The 18,028-nt window shown below is 35.7% G+C and overlaps 1 protein-coding gene across 3 annotated transcripts in view; it reads left to right on the plus strand.

The window, feature by feature from the left end:
• Window positions 1-18,028, plus strand: part of FAT4 (FAT atypical cadherin 4) — a 156,046-nt gene that overhangs the window by 88,105 nt on the left and 49,913 nt on the right. For all 3 annotated transcript variants that reach the window (XM_040966861.1, XM_040966860.1, XM_040966863.1), the window contains exon 7: window positions 15,678-15,858. In XM_040966861.1, coding sequence (XP_040822795.1) covers window positions 15,678-15,858 — 181 coding nt within the window. The remainder of the gene's footprint in view (window positions 1-15,677; window positions 15,859-18,028) is intronic.

Genomic DNA, 18,028 nt, shown 5'->3' on the forward strand with positions numbered 1-18,028 from the left:
TAATGCTTCCCCATCAAACTGACAATACAAGGGGACATTTTATTAGAAACAAAAGCTAGCACATTAATAACTTGCAATAATAGAACTAAAACTATTATTATTATCTGATAGACATGGAAGAGTCAATCTGCTAGAAACTTTTACTAGATGACTCAACAAAGTACAGATCTGAATGCCCAGACTGCTGAAAACTTATGTTGTGATTCTAAGGAGCTATTCTGTCAGTTCTTAAAAATAAGGGACTTAGAGGGTTCTTATATAAGGACAAGTAACAAATGTCGAACTGTAATTGCTTTGATGAATGGTTATCTTGAGATATGAAGACCCAATGGATGAAGATTATGGTGAAATTGAGATAAAAGTACTATGAATGATGGAGAATCCTGAGTTATGAAGAGTGAGAATTTACATATCCAATAAAGCAAAGATCTTCAGAAGTCTGTCATTTGGGGTTTTAAAGTCATGTTAGAGCACATGACAGGAGGCCTCAGTGAGTTTCAGTGAAACTTGTGACTTAGGACTCGGGTTACAGTATTTTTAAATTTTTGAGATTATTAGCTTAATTGAGTCTTGATGGAATTCACAATCTCTGAATGTGTGTGTGTGTGTGTGTGTGTGTGCGTGTATGTGTGTTTGAGTTGCCTAAAATAGAGGGGCCTCTGATGCCACTGGAAACAGAAAAGTAGTCAAATGTCTAAAAATCACTGGTCATGAGTCATGGAGAAAGCAATCAGAAATTGTGTGGATGTGGGACTAGATAGTTTAAAGTCGTTAAAACACCTGTGTGACCAAAATTCCATGTTTCATTAGTTCCCTTCGTTCATCTAATGTCAAGAGTCATCACTTCAAGAGCTTGTGGTAGTTTTAGATAGCAGTTTCAGAATCTTTAACTCAATTCTATTTTGCAAGGGAAAAAAAAGGTTTTTGCCACAGGGCTTAAAATACATATTCACTGATATGATTTAAAAGTCAAATTAGTAGATGACATGAGAAAATTCAGAAAAATATGGCAGCCTTTAGACCCCAGATGCCATGTTATTCTCAAATTTGTAGTGTTCTGAGGACCAGGAAAATGTCAAAGTATTCCAAAGAATAAAAATTTGACATTTTTATTCCTTATCTCACAAATCACTTTCCCTTTGCTCCTTTTAAACTCTTACCTGGTGGCAGCCCAAGGATAGGTCAACTCTGGCAATATGGAAGGAATTGAAGTGGCAGCTTTTTAATCACACAAAGCTCTAAATCTTGGAATTTTTGAAGCGAGCATTAGCATTCCAACTATCATCATCTATTTATTTACTGACTGCATGGTTATGGGGCAGCACATCTGGAAACTCTCTACTCCTGTGTAGTGCTGAAAAGAAAAAAAAATCTATAACTACCCTCTCATGTGAGCAAGAGAATGTCGCATTACTAAATAGAAAAACCAGAACATACTATAATAATCTTAGCTCATTTTTCCTATATAATTAAATTGTTACACAAACTATAATTCAATTAAATAGAAAATTTCATTTATAGCTAAAGGTATTGATGTTGTGCTTTAACTTTGAATCACTTATTATTGCACCTATAGAAGTAGGTACTGCACCAAACAGAAACTCCTCCAGGGCCATAGTAAGGCAGGGACTGCTGGGCTGTGTCTTCTGAGACACAGCTTGCTCTAAAGCAGTTACGTCTTCCGTGTGGTAAAATTGTTATTCCTTAGTAGCCTTCCATGTAAGGATTTGCCCTACCATTTTCTCATTTGTGCAATTAATAAATAACATGGAATGATCAGGGAAACAAGAGCAGTGTACTTCAAAAATTGACAAAGAAAATTGATTTACAAAATGCAAATATAGACTTTACAGTAAACTAAGGCTTGGATTCCACCTCCACTATTTTCTGGCTCCATAATATTAAAACGAATTACATATACTTCAGGAATGCCAAGGTGAATAGCTTATTGGCCAGAGTAAATAAGAGAATGCCTTATTTTAAATATTAGTATCAGTTCTTATGTTTGTTAGAGATCTCAAGATTGGTGGGACTCAAGTAAAACACTTACTTCTCTGCCCTCCATAAAATACTCCTCTATAATTTAGCTGCAAACAACCCTTCTTGATCACTCCTCATTTCTCTTTCATTGTACTCCTCACTCGAGCTCAATAATAAATAGATTATGTCTCAAAAACATCCTGAATTTATCCATTTTATTTCACCTCCACTACTACCACATTAATTAAATTGAGAGCTATTTATAATGGATTTCTAAATGCCTATGTTCTCTCTTAAACAGTGCATTATCTAGTAATCAACTGTTTATTTATTTTTTTTAAAATCTAAGAGAGACAGAAAGACAAAGTTTCCATCCTCTTGTTGACTTCTCAATGGCCCACAATAACCAAGGCTGGCCATGACTAAAATCAGGAGGAGGGAACTCAACCCAGTGGACGACAGGGACACAACCATCTGCCACCTCCCGATGTGTGCATTACCAGGAATGAAAAGCAGAACAAGAATAGGAGACAAAATACTGTTCCGTGGGTTACTGGCATCTCAACAAGCATCTTAACAACTAAGCTCTACTCCTACCCTTTGTGAACTTCTAAAAGCGTAAATAAAATTGTGATATCACATTGATTGCTTAGGAATACTAAGGTAGGGTGTGGTACTGTAGAGCACCAGGCTAAGTACTGAAACTCAGCATGGGGACTGAATTGAGCCGTAGCTGCTAAACTTCTATTCTAGCTCCCTACTGAAACCTGGGAAAACAAGGGATGGCCTAAGCATCTGAGCTCCTCTATCCACAGCAGGGATCCAGATGAAGCTCGTTGCCCAGTCCTGAACAGCCATCTGAAGGGTGAACAGGAGAATGAAAGACCCCTCTCTCCCACTTTCTCTATCCCACTCTTTCAAATGAATAGATTCATCATTTAAAATATTACGGTTGTTCCCAAGAATAATGAAAAATTTGATGATGTCATGTCAAATGACCTGGCTTCTGCCCACCTATCTGGTATTATCTACCATGTCTTGCTGCTGCTTTTATCTAGAGCCAGCCATAATGCACTGGCTGTTGCTCACGTTTTTGTCTCCACTCAACTGCATTCAGTGTCATTTTGTTAGATTATGATGGCCCAAGGTGGAAGTTTTGCACTCTGGAAATCAGCAGGTACTTTATTTCATCCCCATGGAATGTTCTATCCTGCATGTAGCTGTATTTGTGTGTGTGTGTGTTTGTTGTTTGGGAGGGTGACTTCTAGTCTGATGCTGTCCTTCTCTTCCTCAGGACTCTATCACTTTACCTTATTTTTTCTTAGTACTAATTGGTATGTATAATCCTTTGCTTTTATAGCAAATATCTTTGCATATTCGTAATATATTACCCTCATAATCTTCCGAATCCTTTCAGTGCGAAAAACACTTTATAAATTGTATTCAAAACCAGATTCCCAGGAGCACTCCGAACAGGACCTTTGACTTAATAGACACAAATGCTTGTGAAATGAAAGACTGATTAATGAAATAAATGCACGGTAATTAGATATGGCATAATCACTAATATATTATTTTGTTTAATTTTAGATGATTAATTCATTTATTAATTTGAAAGGCAGAATGGCAACAAGAGGAAGTGACATAAAGAAAGAGAGAAAGACAGAGAGCGGCATCTTCCACTCATCCTTTTCACTACTGAAACATTTGGACTAAGCTGAAGTCAGGAGACAGAAACTCTCCTTGGGTCTCCTTTGCGGGGTCTCAGGAACCAAGTACTTTACCAAGCACATTAACAGGGAAATAGTTTGGAAGCAGAGCAAAACACAACATAGACCAGTGCTCTGTTATTTGTGATGCAATATCTTAAGTAGTGGCTTAACTCAATATGCCTCAACTAAGGCCTTACCAATCTGACACTTTGATATGTAGTTATTAGTTTCTTTATCATATCTATATTTAGTGTACAGTCACAAATTCGTTATTTGCAGACTTTTTTTTTAAAAAAGGATCTTCCAGAGGGAAAAGCGAAGTCTTTTTTTTTTTTTTTAACTAATGGTTGAAATTCCATAAGTATTTGCTACATTGGTTCTGGTCATTCGACTTGACCTTTGCCTTGAAAAGCAGCACAAGTGTTTGCAGCTCTGTAGCGTTTAGTGTGATGTGATAAATTGCAGTCACAAGCAAAGACCCAATGAAGCATTTTATGGCTTTAATTCTGTTTCAAGTGCTTAAAATACTGCTTGAACCTGATTCTCATGACTCTTCCCCTGAACCTTCTGGCTCTCATTCAACTCACTTATCTACACAGGCCTTGCTGCTACTCTGTGCTTTGCTGTCTACCTTTTCTTAATTTGATTCATCAACTCAAAGTAGGCTTTGTGTTTTTCAAGTTTGCCACTTCTCAGTTCTTTGATCCTTGGGCTTCCCATGGTAAGAAGTCCATGTCACCTAAACATCCAAGCACTTCTCCTACATGTATCATCCATGTGCCTTTTGTATAGTTTAAATATTAGGGTTTGTCACTCTTCACATCAACCTAATTTGAAATTTTTTATTATTTTGAATCTATGTACAGCTGCTGAGGGTTTGATACACTATTCCAGTATACAAACTTCTACACAAGTAATAGTTGTTTTGTTGTATTTCGAGGTGGTCACTGGAAAACTCAAAGCCTGTGTGACTCTGGTATCTTTGGGTTACTCTTTCAAGAAACTGAATTTGTAAGTGAGAGGGAGTAAAACAAAATACGGTGATCGTTTGGAGATGTCAGAGTTAAATATCTGGGCAGAACGTCAGTGTTGTGAAAAGAATTATACATAAAAAGATTTTAAAAGTTAGAGAAATCTGACATAAAATGATAATTTTTGGCCAAAAAATATCCTGGAGATGACCACTTCCTCCAAGTCCACTTCCTCTGTTTTCTGAATAAGCAAGCTGAAGCCTAGGGTTGAGAATCTGCTGGTCAATTATGCAGACCTAAGTTATGGCAGAAACAAAGGCAAGATCCAGGATTAGTGCTTTGCACCCAAGTATTTGTTCATCACAGCCGTATTTACCAACTAAATTAAGGAAATCAGAATGTCCCTTAAAACATTTTGACTGTTTGTAAAAAGTATTTCCAAAGTTGCAAACTCAAAGCCCTTACCTTTGTGAATCCCATTCATTTTCTTTTACTGAACACACTATTCAATAATTATTTTTTTCTTTTCCAGAGATAAATGTTTGTAAACTTTTATTTCATTTTAATTTATTTGTTAGAGAGAAAGCAAAAGGAACAGAAACAGAACAGTCCAATTTTCTAGCTCACTATCCATCCAAATGCTTGAATGGATAGCGGTAGGCTTTGTTGAAGCTGGAAATTCAATCCAGGTTCTCCCACGCCAGTGGCAAGGAACAAGTCATAAGAAGCATGACCTGTTAACACTCAGGTACAAATTATCAGAAAGCTGGAGTTGGGAGCAGTGTTGGAACTGCAACCTAACTGCTGTGAGATGAGTCATGGGGGTCTCCACTGTGATCCTGACTGCTAGGCCTAACAGCTTCCACTCCGCATTGTAAGTGAAGTCAAATCACCATAATATCACTTTCTCTTTATTAAAACAAAAATATAATACTAGTTTAATATTTGTTATAAGTTCTGATTATAGCTAATGAGGATATTATGGATTTATGGACTGTATTAGTGTATAATAAAATTTTAATATTGATTGGTCAGAAAATGTTTATGGCATTCTTCCAGAGATTCTTCTACATGCTAGAGATACTCTGTGTAAGAGAGCATGCATTCAAGTCAGAAAGATTCACAGCAGGGGTAGCAGAGTGGATATGATACCTGTCTCCCATTTCTGAGTCCCTGAACTTCATCCTCCGTGATGACTCTTGGCTACAGGTTTTTCTGCTCCTGCAGACCCTAGAGCAACTGTGATAACCCACATAGTTGGGTTCATAGAAGATCTTGGGTTCCTGGATTGGGTCTGGCTAATCCAGACATTGCAGAATTTGAATGAACCATTGGATAGAAGCTCATTATTTCTCTTCTCCTGAGTCTTTTCTTTACTCCTCCCCATTTGCCTTTGGGCTTTTAAATAAATCAATTTTAAAATTAAACAAACATAAGCAAATTTAATACATAAACCACAGTGATATGAAATGTGATGAAGTTGAGTAGAACAGCTTACATGGCTAGAGAGTAGAGAGTAGGACGTGCTAGTTTTGATGAAAGGTCAAGAATGTATACTGCAAAGATATGGTAAATAGCATGGCTTCTGGATGAAATAGCCCTGAAGCAGGGGATCAGGTTTATCCAAAAGACAGCCGGAAAGCCTGGGGAGCTGGACCTGAGTGAACTGCAGAGCCTTGAAAGCTGAGACAAGCTTGAGCAGACCGCAGGAGCACGACTTTAATTTGATTCAAAGGGAGAAGCTTGTTAGGCACAGAGGAGTGACAGGGCTGTTTGGAAAGCTGTGATTTAGCGGAGGCAAGCTTGTCAGGAGAAGTGGTGGTGAAGAAGAATGGAGATAGGGATGGCGATAAGAGCCCATTGCATAGCTGCTGAGAGAGCCCTGTGACAGTGTTTGAAATAGATGAGAATGTGGTGTGTGAAAAAGAAGGATTTATTTTCACTTTGATTCATTTTAGCTTCATTGCAGCCATTGTGAATCACCCTACCGAAAGAAAGAATAATAAGGCCCCTACATAAAAATATGTCTAAGCCAAATTTTGTGTGCCACACTCCTCCTAAGGGAAGAAAGACCTAAAGAAAACCATTAAGGGTCTTTAAGAACAGATTTGACAGAGAGCAGGAAGACACAGGAAACTGACAGCAAAAAGACGTAGAAGACGTTTGAAAGAAATGGAAGGGGAAATTGCTGAGCCTGTCTTCCGGCTGCCTTGTTACCCTCTCTCCTAGGGATAAAAGGGCTCCTCCTGTTTGGGGTGGGTGCCCCTCACCTGAAGGTCTTCTGGAGCAGAGAGGAGATTGGAAAGTCCTGTCTGGTTAGGCTGTTTTCCAGATTCCTTCAGGTTGGAGCAGTCCATAAACTGACATACTTTCTTGTGGGGGCAGCAGGTTCTGAATCCCGCAAGGTGCTAAGCGATTGCATGTTTTGCTCATTTAGTTGTTGAGCTGCTTGTATTTGAAAGAAGAGTCACTTGAAGTCACAATGAAGAGTCACAATGAAGGAGATGAGAAGAATGAAGATCTTAGGGCAAAAAAAAAAAATACAGAATTATTATTTTGAATATATTACAGTTGAAATAGCATGAAATAGTCATGGAATGGGCAACTGGAAAATGATATATGTAAAGATTTAGTTCTTAAGAAAGGCCTTTAAGAAGAGATAAAACTTCAGAAAACTCTTAAATAGATAGATAAGATTTGTTCTCTGTTCATGGCATGCTTCTATATGCCAGAATTTGAATTATATAATCTTATTTAATCTCACAAAAGCCCTGCAAATTAGTGAGATTTACATTTTGCATATTTAAGAGGAAAGGAGACACAAAACTGAGTGACTGACATCTCATGCAGTTATTGATTGGTGAGAATACGGTCTGAAGCTGGTCTAATCGGGGAAAAGTTTCCTAACCATGTCAGCAGGTCTATCATATCTTATTGTATATAAACTGTGCTTAGGAAAGTGTCCCCTGTTTGAACTAAAAATATTTATGTTAAAATGCATTGATTTAAGAGAAAAATTATAATGGATATCTGTCATTAAATTAGTCCATAAAGTAAGCCATAAAGTAATTTAGCAATCATAGGATTACTTTATCAAATCAAGAAATGTGTATCTAAGACTTTAATATAAACAAATGGTAAAGTGAATGCTAGATAGCATGCAGAAAGAATACAAATATATGTTATACACATGCACATAATCTGTAAGTCAATCAACTGGACTTTGTGTGTGGTTGTATTTAATTTAGAACCAGGGGATTGATCTATGCACAAATTAAATATGTTATCCTTCATTTGTTCACAGTGGAATATGCCAACGGGATAGACAGATATTCTGGCTATTGTTCATCTAAAAAGTTCAACTATGAAGTGTCTATGTGTCAGCATAATTAGTAGATCTACAGGGAAATGTTCAGTTTATTAGCATTTCTAATTAAGGACATTTATCATCCTGCTGAAAGAGGGAATAAGCTTCATTTGTATGCAGGAATTGGAAATTGCTTTTTAATGGAGGGGAAACATGATGCTTTTGCAAAAGTTAATGCTAAAAGCTAAGGGACTAATCACTGTGCTTTATTTTCCTGGTAAAGATATAATGACATTTTGAATTAATACCGTGTGTCACATTATTTTGTTGAAGAAGGTTGTTGTATTACAAATGTCTCAGTAATCAGCAGAGTTGTTACAATTAAGTTATATGACATTTTGTATTTGAAGAGTGTGTTTTTTAATTGTTCTAGACAGATTGTATCTTGTTATTATTATTTGTGAAAAATATTTCAGGAAGCCAGCTGTAGTTCTGCCATTATGAACATTTTTAAAATTAAAATTGCTTGAAGATTTTTTATAAAGTATCAATTATTTCCTAAGTCAGAATATGCTAGAATTGCCTTTGTGATGAGAAATGATTTGCATTTAATTTACTTGGAAATATGAATCTAACATGGCTGTGTGTATTTTTGCTAGACCATTTGGCCTATATGGGAATGTTGCTTCCAAAGTTGAAAATTGATTATTTCATTTCCTTCTATTTCTAATAAGATTTTGCAAAATGTCTGTTACTGACACGAATATTTATAAATCATTTATTTACAGAATATTTTTCAATAAGCTTCAATATAATAGAGGGAAATTCTTCCTACACAGAATTTAAGTGCTATTATTCATGAGATAAAAATACAAAAATGATTCTGAAATGTTGCTGAATGAAATAATTGTTATTATGATACATATATTTACATTTGAAAATTATTTGTCTATTGGATATTTGCTTCATTAAAACCATGGATAAGAGTACACAAACCTGGAACACTTCCAAGTTGATAATAGCAAAAAAACTATTTCCTATGCTAAAGAAAAGCTTATAAAAACTAGATCATGAACATACTAGTATGCAATAGAAAATCACTTGATTTCACTGATTCCATCCTGCTGAACTGTAGTCACTTTGTAGCCAATTTTGATGAATATTTTATAAACACACTTTGTTATTTTCACTAAGGAAATGAAAAATGTTGATGTAAAGTTAAATGTAGAATGTGGTGGTAATCTCCAATTATTTCAGACTTTAAATCTCTAAAAATGTTTAGGACTTTTTCTTTTATTGTTCTCAACACAATAGTTTTCTTATAATTAGTTTTTGAAGGAATAGGTAGCGTATTAATATTGTTTCCAAATTGTGCAAGATTTACATATCACAAAATTTATTTTTTAGGCATTTCATGTTGTTTTCCACCTTCTTCAATATCATTTTCCCAACACTACTAAATCATTTCTCTAAGTGTTCCTTATTGCTTCTATTTAGCATATGCTTTATAATAAGGAATTTTATTAAAAAATAATAGTGTCTTGATGAAGACACTTATAGAATTATGAAAAATAAAAAGAAATGGTACTTAACTGTATATAATTTATACCAGTGTGTTTATAGAAATATGTAATAGCAACAAATTATTTTTAATTGAGTTTTTTAAAGTTCAAAACTATTGGTTATGTTTAAATGTTTCATATTTTTTTTTTATACATTCAAACTTAAAACTAGTGAGAAATACTTCAATGTTATTTACAGGATGACTGAATTCCACTGTAATTTTCATGGATGGTAATATGTAAGATTGTGAAAAAAATAGATTTACCTCATAGAATTAAAAGAAAAAATATTTTATCACAACATTTTTAATCAAAGTATCTATTCACCAAAGCTTTTATGTTGGGAGTCAAATTTGCTTTGTAGCAAAGCAAAAGGTTTTGATTAAGCAAAGATTTGGTTTCTGCCAAATATTTTTTTCACTTTCAGGAACATTGCTTAATTTGTAGGCACTCACATTCAAAATGAGAACTCCCTCCATTCTGAGCATAGTTCTTTCTTATTCACATATTAAGTTTAACTTAGGTGTATTGAATAATTGCAAGAGTAAGTTCTGCAAAGTCGTTCTGTGTGTTCTGCTTTGTTTTTTGCATACTTAAAAATGTTCCTTAGAGTATAAGTGCTTTTTTTTCCATTTGTTCTGAAAACTTAAAAAGGTTCTTATCAATTTAGGCTTGTTTATTTTATTTATAAATGTGTATGTGTGTGCATGTGTTTACACAAATATGTATATATTCAATGCATATCACTTCACAATGAAATTAAAAATTTCGTTTATCTTTTCCCTGCTCCTTGTAGTTGAACTTTTGACTTCTATGTGTGTTTCTCGCTTCTCATTCACATGTCCACTATACCCTCATAGCCACAAGAATTGCAAATTTCTGAGACTTTGACCTTCCGTTCATTTGTATCTTCTAGCACTTTCATTTGCTGACTATCCTCCACCAGGAGCCTGTGTCATTATATCCTGCCTCGTCTTTCTGATGACATCTGGTTCTCATAAATCAATCCCAGATGAAATTGAATAATCTTGCCCTATTACGCCCCTACCTATATAATTCATCTTTATCAGATTCATTCAAGCTAACATTGGCCCTTGTATTCTTCTTCTCATGGGATTCAGGATTAATTGGGACCTTCTGTTTATAAATAGTATGCTATCTCCAAATCATTGACCTTTGTCTGTAGTCTCATTCTCCTACCCCGGCTTTAGGCCAAGGCCAAGATTCCTAGATTGTGTATGACTAGAAGTGTTCAGTTCTTTGATCGTTCAGTCAGATTTCAAATATATAAAATGAAAGGAGGAGTTAACACAGGCTGAGCACAAGACCTAATGTTATACATTATGTGTCTATATAAAGATGAATTAAGCAGAATTTACTTAGGTTACATTAATAGAGGCTATGGAAGCAGTTCGTTGCTAATAATAATAACATAAAGCAAAACATATGTAAGCAGACTGGCATAGTTTAATCTGAACCTAATAAACTTCAAAACAATTTTTTTTCATAGTTTAAATTGTCCGTTATGGTTGATGATGAATAAAATGGATCAAGTTCTTTATTCTTTAAGTTCTTAATTTTATAAAAGTAAGCAGCAGTTGATGGAATTTATATATTAAGTAGGTAATACAGATATTAAATACACAGAGATTTTGTTAGAAGTAATATTATAATATGTGAATATAAGTGCATTTATTTCAACTTATGTATAAATATGAGGTAGGTTTATAGGCAGTAGTTTTGCTTTTGACTTTTGAGATGCTTTCATTGAGCCTCTGTGGTAACCTTCAGGAGAAGATAACAAATAGGTGCTTGAATGTATCAGCCTAAAAGCGGAAGATGTCAGCTATATAAAGTAATAGTAAACATAGATCCAGAAGAATATTGGTGTTTGTGAGAAGGGTTGGAGGAGCAGGGAGATTTGGCATAAGGATTGAGTCATTTTGATCAGAGTGCCTGGGTTCAAGCCTTGGCTACACATTGAATCCAGCATTCTGTTGGCACCCTCGGAGGCAGGAGGTGGTGACTCAAGCACTTGGATTCTTGCCACTCACTGGGGGTGTCTGGTTGAGTTCTTGGCTCCTAGCTTTGGCTTGGCCTAACTCAGCCCCAACTCAGCCTTAGTCCCTGAGAGCATCTGAAGTGTAAACCAAACAATGAAAAAAGTCTCTCTCATTCAAACCTAGTGGGAAGTCTTTATGTAAGTCCTTGCATTGGAAGCATATCCTCAGAAGTAGGTCTCATGGTAGAATTGGTTTAATAAGCAGAGTGCTTCTCCTGTTTACCAGCTTGCCACATAGTCATTCCTTAACAGACATCATTGTCAGCTGCTAACTCTAGACTACTGGAGCCACCTGTTGGACTGTGAATGCCCAGACGGTGAACCTGCTGAAAGCTGAGTGGAGTGATATCTGAAGCTAAGGCTCTCTGGGGACAAATAAAAGGGATGTGTGGAGTCAAGCTTGTTTAGTCCCATTTCCAAGAATAGAAGTCAAAAATACCATAGGAATAAACAGGAGGGAGAGGGAGGTGATTATGTATCAGTGAAAGTCTTCGAAACTTAGACCAGCAGTTTTACAATATTTTTATTGAAAAATTAAAAAACAAAAAAGCGTTGACCTGTGTGTGTATTGAAACTTGCAAATATTTGCCCTACTTTCCATTCTTAATGTGAAAAATAACCAAACAAAAAAACTAGGACTCTAAGTACTTATAATGTGAGTTGGAGCACAGGTGACAAGGTGGAAATTTTGGGGAAGGTTCTTGGTTTGGGAAGAGGCCCTGTGGAGATGAAGCATCATCTACAAGACCACTTTTCCATCCAGCCTGTCCTGTTAGCTGGGTGTTTGTGCATCATCTGGAACAAGAAAATATTATCCAGCATGAATACAGTGAGGTTGAACTTGCTGTAAGTTTCCCTGTGTAAACATTTTTTTATTCTGCTTGCTTGCTTACTAACTCAGAAAACAAATCTGCAACAATATGTAGCTCACAAAGAAAGAAATCACATGTTTGTGACCAAATGAGTTAGTCATCATTTTATGTGGTTTTCCATATGTGAGTTGCCAAGACATTCTGAATCGCAATGGTAACAGCCTTTGCTTGGCAATTTCTGGGGTGGGGGATGGTGTTTCTAAAAAGTCCAAACATTGAGAATTAGAGAAGCAGTCTGTCTATTAGAAACATTCAAAGCTTGCTTAAAATCTCACCATAGATTTTAAAATTAATTTCAGTCAATCTCAGGTTTGGAAAGCTGAATGACTCACTCATTTATACCATGAAGGAATCAGTAAAAACAAATCAGGTTCTAAGTGTTTCCTTCAGCAGTATCATAGGATTGAGCTGAAAGGTTTTGAGGATAAAACGTCCTGAGAACTACAAATTCACATTCTAGGAAATGCAAAGTAGACCTTCTCTGTGTCATTTATTCCATTGCTGTGTCTAAAGCAAAGATAATAATTAGTGGTAAAACAGTGATATAGTACATTTTAATTGTGTTAAATGTTATGCTAAACTCATTAGATTTCTCATACTACCTCATTGGAGTAGATTAGATGAAAGCTGAGTTTCAAATAAGTGGAACAGAGTATCAATAAAAGATAATAAAAATTTTTGTGTTTCCTTCCTGTCTTTCGTCCCTGGAACCTTGATGTAGTTATCTTCTCGGTTCTGCACACCGTCTCCCATCCATACAACGTCTTTCATGCACACAAATGTATAGAGGTTCTCCAGCTAATTTTTGTTTTAATGCCACCAGTGGGAGGACTATTAATGTCTTTCACATTACTGTTTTCCTTGTCTTCAATTTGCATATAATTAAGCACACATTCAAGAAGCTTAGATCCAGCATCGGTCATCAGCAATACTATCCAAAATATTTACTTTAGCAATTCAGTTGTGCGAAATTTAATGTCCATGCCAAGATTATCGTTTCCAAATGCCGGACAAACTTAAGCTGGCAAATAACGAGTATTCCTCTCACTTGGAGCTTTCCTCTAGCCAGCCTTCTGTTTCCATGGCTTAGTGGCAAGCCTGCTTGTTTTGAGTGTCAAAGCATCAGAACAAAAACTGCTTCCTTCCAGCTGCAAACAGCACCTTCCTGCTGTTAGCCAGGATAAATGTCCCACTTCTGTGTCACACAGATTCGAGCTACTTAGCCATTCTGAACTTCATTTGATTTGTGCATAAACAACAGAGATGACAGTGATATTATTTTATGCGGAGTAGATAAGGTTATTCACCTAAGCCTCTTAAACCAATACTTGCATGTGGAGGGTTCAATAAATATTTGTTATTGATTACAAGTTGATGTATGAGATTTTTTAAATTACATTTTGCTGTGCTTTTTCTTTGCTTTTAATGCTTCCATGACTTTCTGTGTGTGTGTGTGTGTGTGTGTGTGTGTGTGTGTGTGTGTGTGTGTGAGAGAGAGAGATACTAAGCAACTAGTGCAAAAGCAAATACTTTCTCCAGAAAAGTTTCAGTTATACTTGTAGCCAATGAGATGAAGGCTTTTTTTTTTCTTTTAAAGTAAACATCAAACACTTGCAGGCTTGATATTCACAGTCATAACTTCTAAAATATTTTAATGTAAAACAAATGCACAATGTAAAATTCCTTCTTGAAATATACAGGTCAACAATTATCGATACACAGTCTAACTTTAATTGAACAGGTTTCTAGGCGCTCACGCCTGCTTAGGGTTGCCAGCTCAACTAATCCTATGCATCTTTTTTCACATCTCATAGAATTTAGGCATTCTGTATGCAACAAAGTAACACCGCACAAAAACCACTGCACTTCATTAACCTACAGCTTGTTGAATTGCGTTTTTATATAATCTGGATGTAAGAACTGATTGATTCCAGGTCATAAAATAATGTAACAATTGATAATGGAAATAACAGCAAGCCCCAAGGTCATTGGAAGAAATAACTGTGGAAATCTGTGAATTTCAAAGCCACTTTGTGATAATAAGATTATTCCATCAGTAATTCACAGATAAACTCATTTGCAGAACACTTAGCGACAATAATAACTGGTGCACAAACTTGATATAACTTTGTAGGAGGAAAAATGGTGTCAGGGAGGGAGAACTATATAGGGCTTTATTTCCCAAAAAAAACGCAGCTCAACAGATCTTCATTGTTTCTACTTAAAGTTTGAAAAGTGAGTTTGAAACACAACCAAAGACACATGATCTGTGTTTTAGTTATGGGGACAAGCCACCGAATTTTAACCAAACCTGTCAAAATGATACTACAAATTTTGTGTTGTACTGATAGTATACTCCAACCTTTTTGGTAAATGCTGGCTTTTAACTCTAAAGAGATACTTTTTCAAAAATCATGAAATTGTGTACTGTAAAGATTATGCATGAATTTCAAACTTTGGGGTGCTACAAGGCTAATCTTTTCATTACATAACCTCCATGGAGGGCTTCAAGTATCTTCCACTGCTAATAAAATAAATGAAGGGGGAAACAAGAAATCATTTCATGCTAATATTGTATATTGATTAGTTATAACAAATGTGATTCAACATCAGTTGAAAAGTATAAATTTATTTCTAGAAAGTAGTAGGGTTATAGTTTTGAGATACAACTTCAACATTTCCTTTTCTACAAGCAAATAGTCATTAAAATGGAAAAAAAATTGGTCTAAATACTTCAGAGACAGAATTTTTGGCAACAACAGTGGTAGTCACAGCTAAAAATACAGTTTTGAACAGTGCCTTGTTAAGTTGGCCAGCAATTCCATGCCCGTGGGGATTCTCCAGATCTGGTTTGTGCTATTTTAATGCAATTTCAGAGAAATTACCAGCATTGCTTTTTTTTTTGTAGGATTTAAATGATTAAATTTAAATTTACATTGTTGAATCAGCATCTTTACATAGACTAAGAAGAAATAACATATTATTTTTGTACAGAAATACCAGGAAAGAGCTAAAAGTTTAAGTCTCAAATGAAGCAATTGTTCTTATTAGATAATAAAAAATCATGTTTATTATGTCTTCAAAATTTTATTTTGAGAAGAAACTTTTTCAAACTCTCCTCAGTAATTCTATCTACAAATGCATGTTATTATTTTTTTCTGTTAATTTCATCATATATGAACATTAAGACCTAATTTTCTGTTCTTTACAGGATCCCCTGCCTTAACTGGGACTGGTACAGTAAATGTCATAGTAGATGATGTGAATGACAACGTCCCCACTTTTGCCAGTAAAATGTATTTCACAAGCATCCCCGAAGATGCACCAACTGGAACAGACGTTTTATTGGTAAATGCCTCAGATGCTGATATTTCAACAAATGCAGTTGTAAGGTCAGTTAATTTGCTTTTGTAAACTTTGGGTACCTCCTAATGAAACCTTACTCTTTGGACTGAGTGCACATTATAATCAATTTCACCGGACATTTCCACTGAACACATTGTTGAATTCTGCTTTTTACTAAACAACTAACTGCTTACAATGAAGATTTAAACAGTAATAATTGTATCATTTTAATTTTTATGTCATTTTTGTGTGATTCTATGGTACAATGGGTAGTCTTCTGCTTCATGTAATTGACAGTTGTCATTTATTATGACTTAGCTTGTGATTGATGATCTGGTGGGTACAAAATGGCTTCACGTGCCCAGCATCCTAGCTGGGATGTTGGGAAGATTGGACTCAGCTAGCCCCTCAAGGCATTCTAACAGCTATGACTTCTTCATGTGTTTTTTTTTTTTTTTTTTTTGGCAGAAAGTTGAATTTGTTACATGGTGGCCTTGGGCTCTACAAACTTCTGGTTAAATCTGCTATGGCTTTCAAAGGGCGGGCTCAGAAATGGCCTGTGGCCAGCCAAATTCACTTTGGCTACTTCCTAAGGAATCCTTAATTTTTGGACTTTGTGAGCATAATAATCAATTTTCACTGGAAACTGACAGGGAAATACTTACCACCCTTTGATGGGAGGCACTATCAAGCAATTTTGGATGTGTTTAATCTAAAAAATTTTTAGACATTTTTAAGCCACAATAGAACTTTTTGTGTTTTTATGTTTGTTTTGTTTTGTTTTAGAAATTTATTTTACTTTACTTAAATTTTCTTAACAAGAAGAAAAACCATATGTTAGTTTCATTTCAGGGTGCAAGGTCATGTCAGACAAGTCTAGGATTTATTAAGGAGTCTTTATTAATAAAACTTGGTGATAACAGAGTCATTTCCCTGGGGAAATGGGTCATTTCCCTGAAGTCCTATGTTCCAGCTTCCTCAGCAATATAAGTTATCCTAAGGAATATACAGTGAACAACATGGGCACACTTACAAAGCTGCAGGCGTTCACCTTTCCCTGGCTTCTCTGTTAACATTCTACTACTGTTAGAACTTACCTCTCCTGGAACTCTTGATAGTACACAATTTAGGAATGCAAAGCTTCTTAGCATTAACATCTCTACTGTCCCACCCAAGCAGTGAACAGAAGGTGAGGAATAGGCCATGCTCTGGGGCTACCTGCTCTCAAAGTCTGTCTGTGGGAAGTGAGAGACCAAGCAGGTGCTGGGGAAGTCAAGAGTTGGAGTGCTAGAGTGATGGAAGCACGTAACCAAGAGGGTCAGCCCCTCCCTATCATGAGCCTTTATAGGGGTTTCCGAGAGGAGTGGTTATACCACAGTACAATACTGCTCCCTCTCAGACTTCAGGTGATGATAGGTGAGAGTCTCAGGTGGGTAGGAGGGAACACTGAGGAGTTGGTTGGGGGAGTGGCTTCCAAGCTCATGATCCTGAACTAGCTGCCTACCCGACAACAGGTTGTATCAACCAGATGTGAAGGTGATTAAACTGTGAACATTTGATTGATCAAGCTTTTTCATTTCTTCCATGCCCCTTCTAAGCTACAAGAGATGAAATTTTCCAAGATTTCTAGAGAAAACACAAAGAAAACACATATATTTCCTATACCTTGCCAATACTGATGTTATACAAATTAGGGGTTTAAAGACTACAGAATAATTATCAGTTAAGGATAGTAAATGAACTGGTGAGATGGTTCATTAATATTTATGTTGTTATTTCTTTTTAAGCAAATCATTTTGAGAAGTGCTTTAGTTTATTTTGGCAGAAATGAATGAGTGACTTTAGTAGCCTCAGTGGTATTTCTCACTTTAATAAGTACTTAATGATTTACTGATAGGAATGAAAATAATGGACAAGATAAGACTTCTGCTATTTTTTGAGGTATATACTGTTATATAAAATAACAATGAGAGCTTTTTTATTCATTTTTTAATAGTGTCTTAATCTATTTTTACTACTCTAACAAGATGCCCCAAATCAAGCAATTCATAAGCAGCGCAGATTTGCAGTTCATATTTATAAAGGCTATAGGTTCCGGATCAAAGCATCCTCATGTTTGTTTCTTGTCCAGAGGGATTGAATCTGCTTATTATCATGCCCTCTTGTACTCTTCTATGAGAAGAGCATCACACACTGACATAGCTCAAGAGAGGAGAC

The sequence above is a fragment of the Ochotona curzoniae genome, unplaced genomic scaffold, assembly GCF_017591425.1.
Source record: "Ochotona curzoniae isolate NIBS_2020 unplaced genomic scaffold, NIBS_Ocur_1.0 scaffold_4506, whole genome shotgun sequence".
NCBI lineage: Eukaryota > Metazoa > Chordata > Mammalia > Lagomorpha > Ochotonidae > Ochotona > Ochotona curzoniae.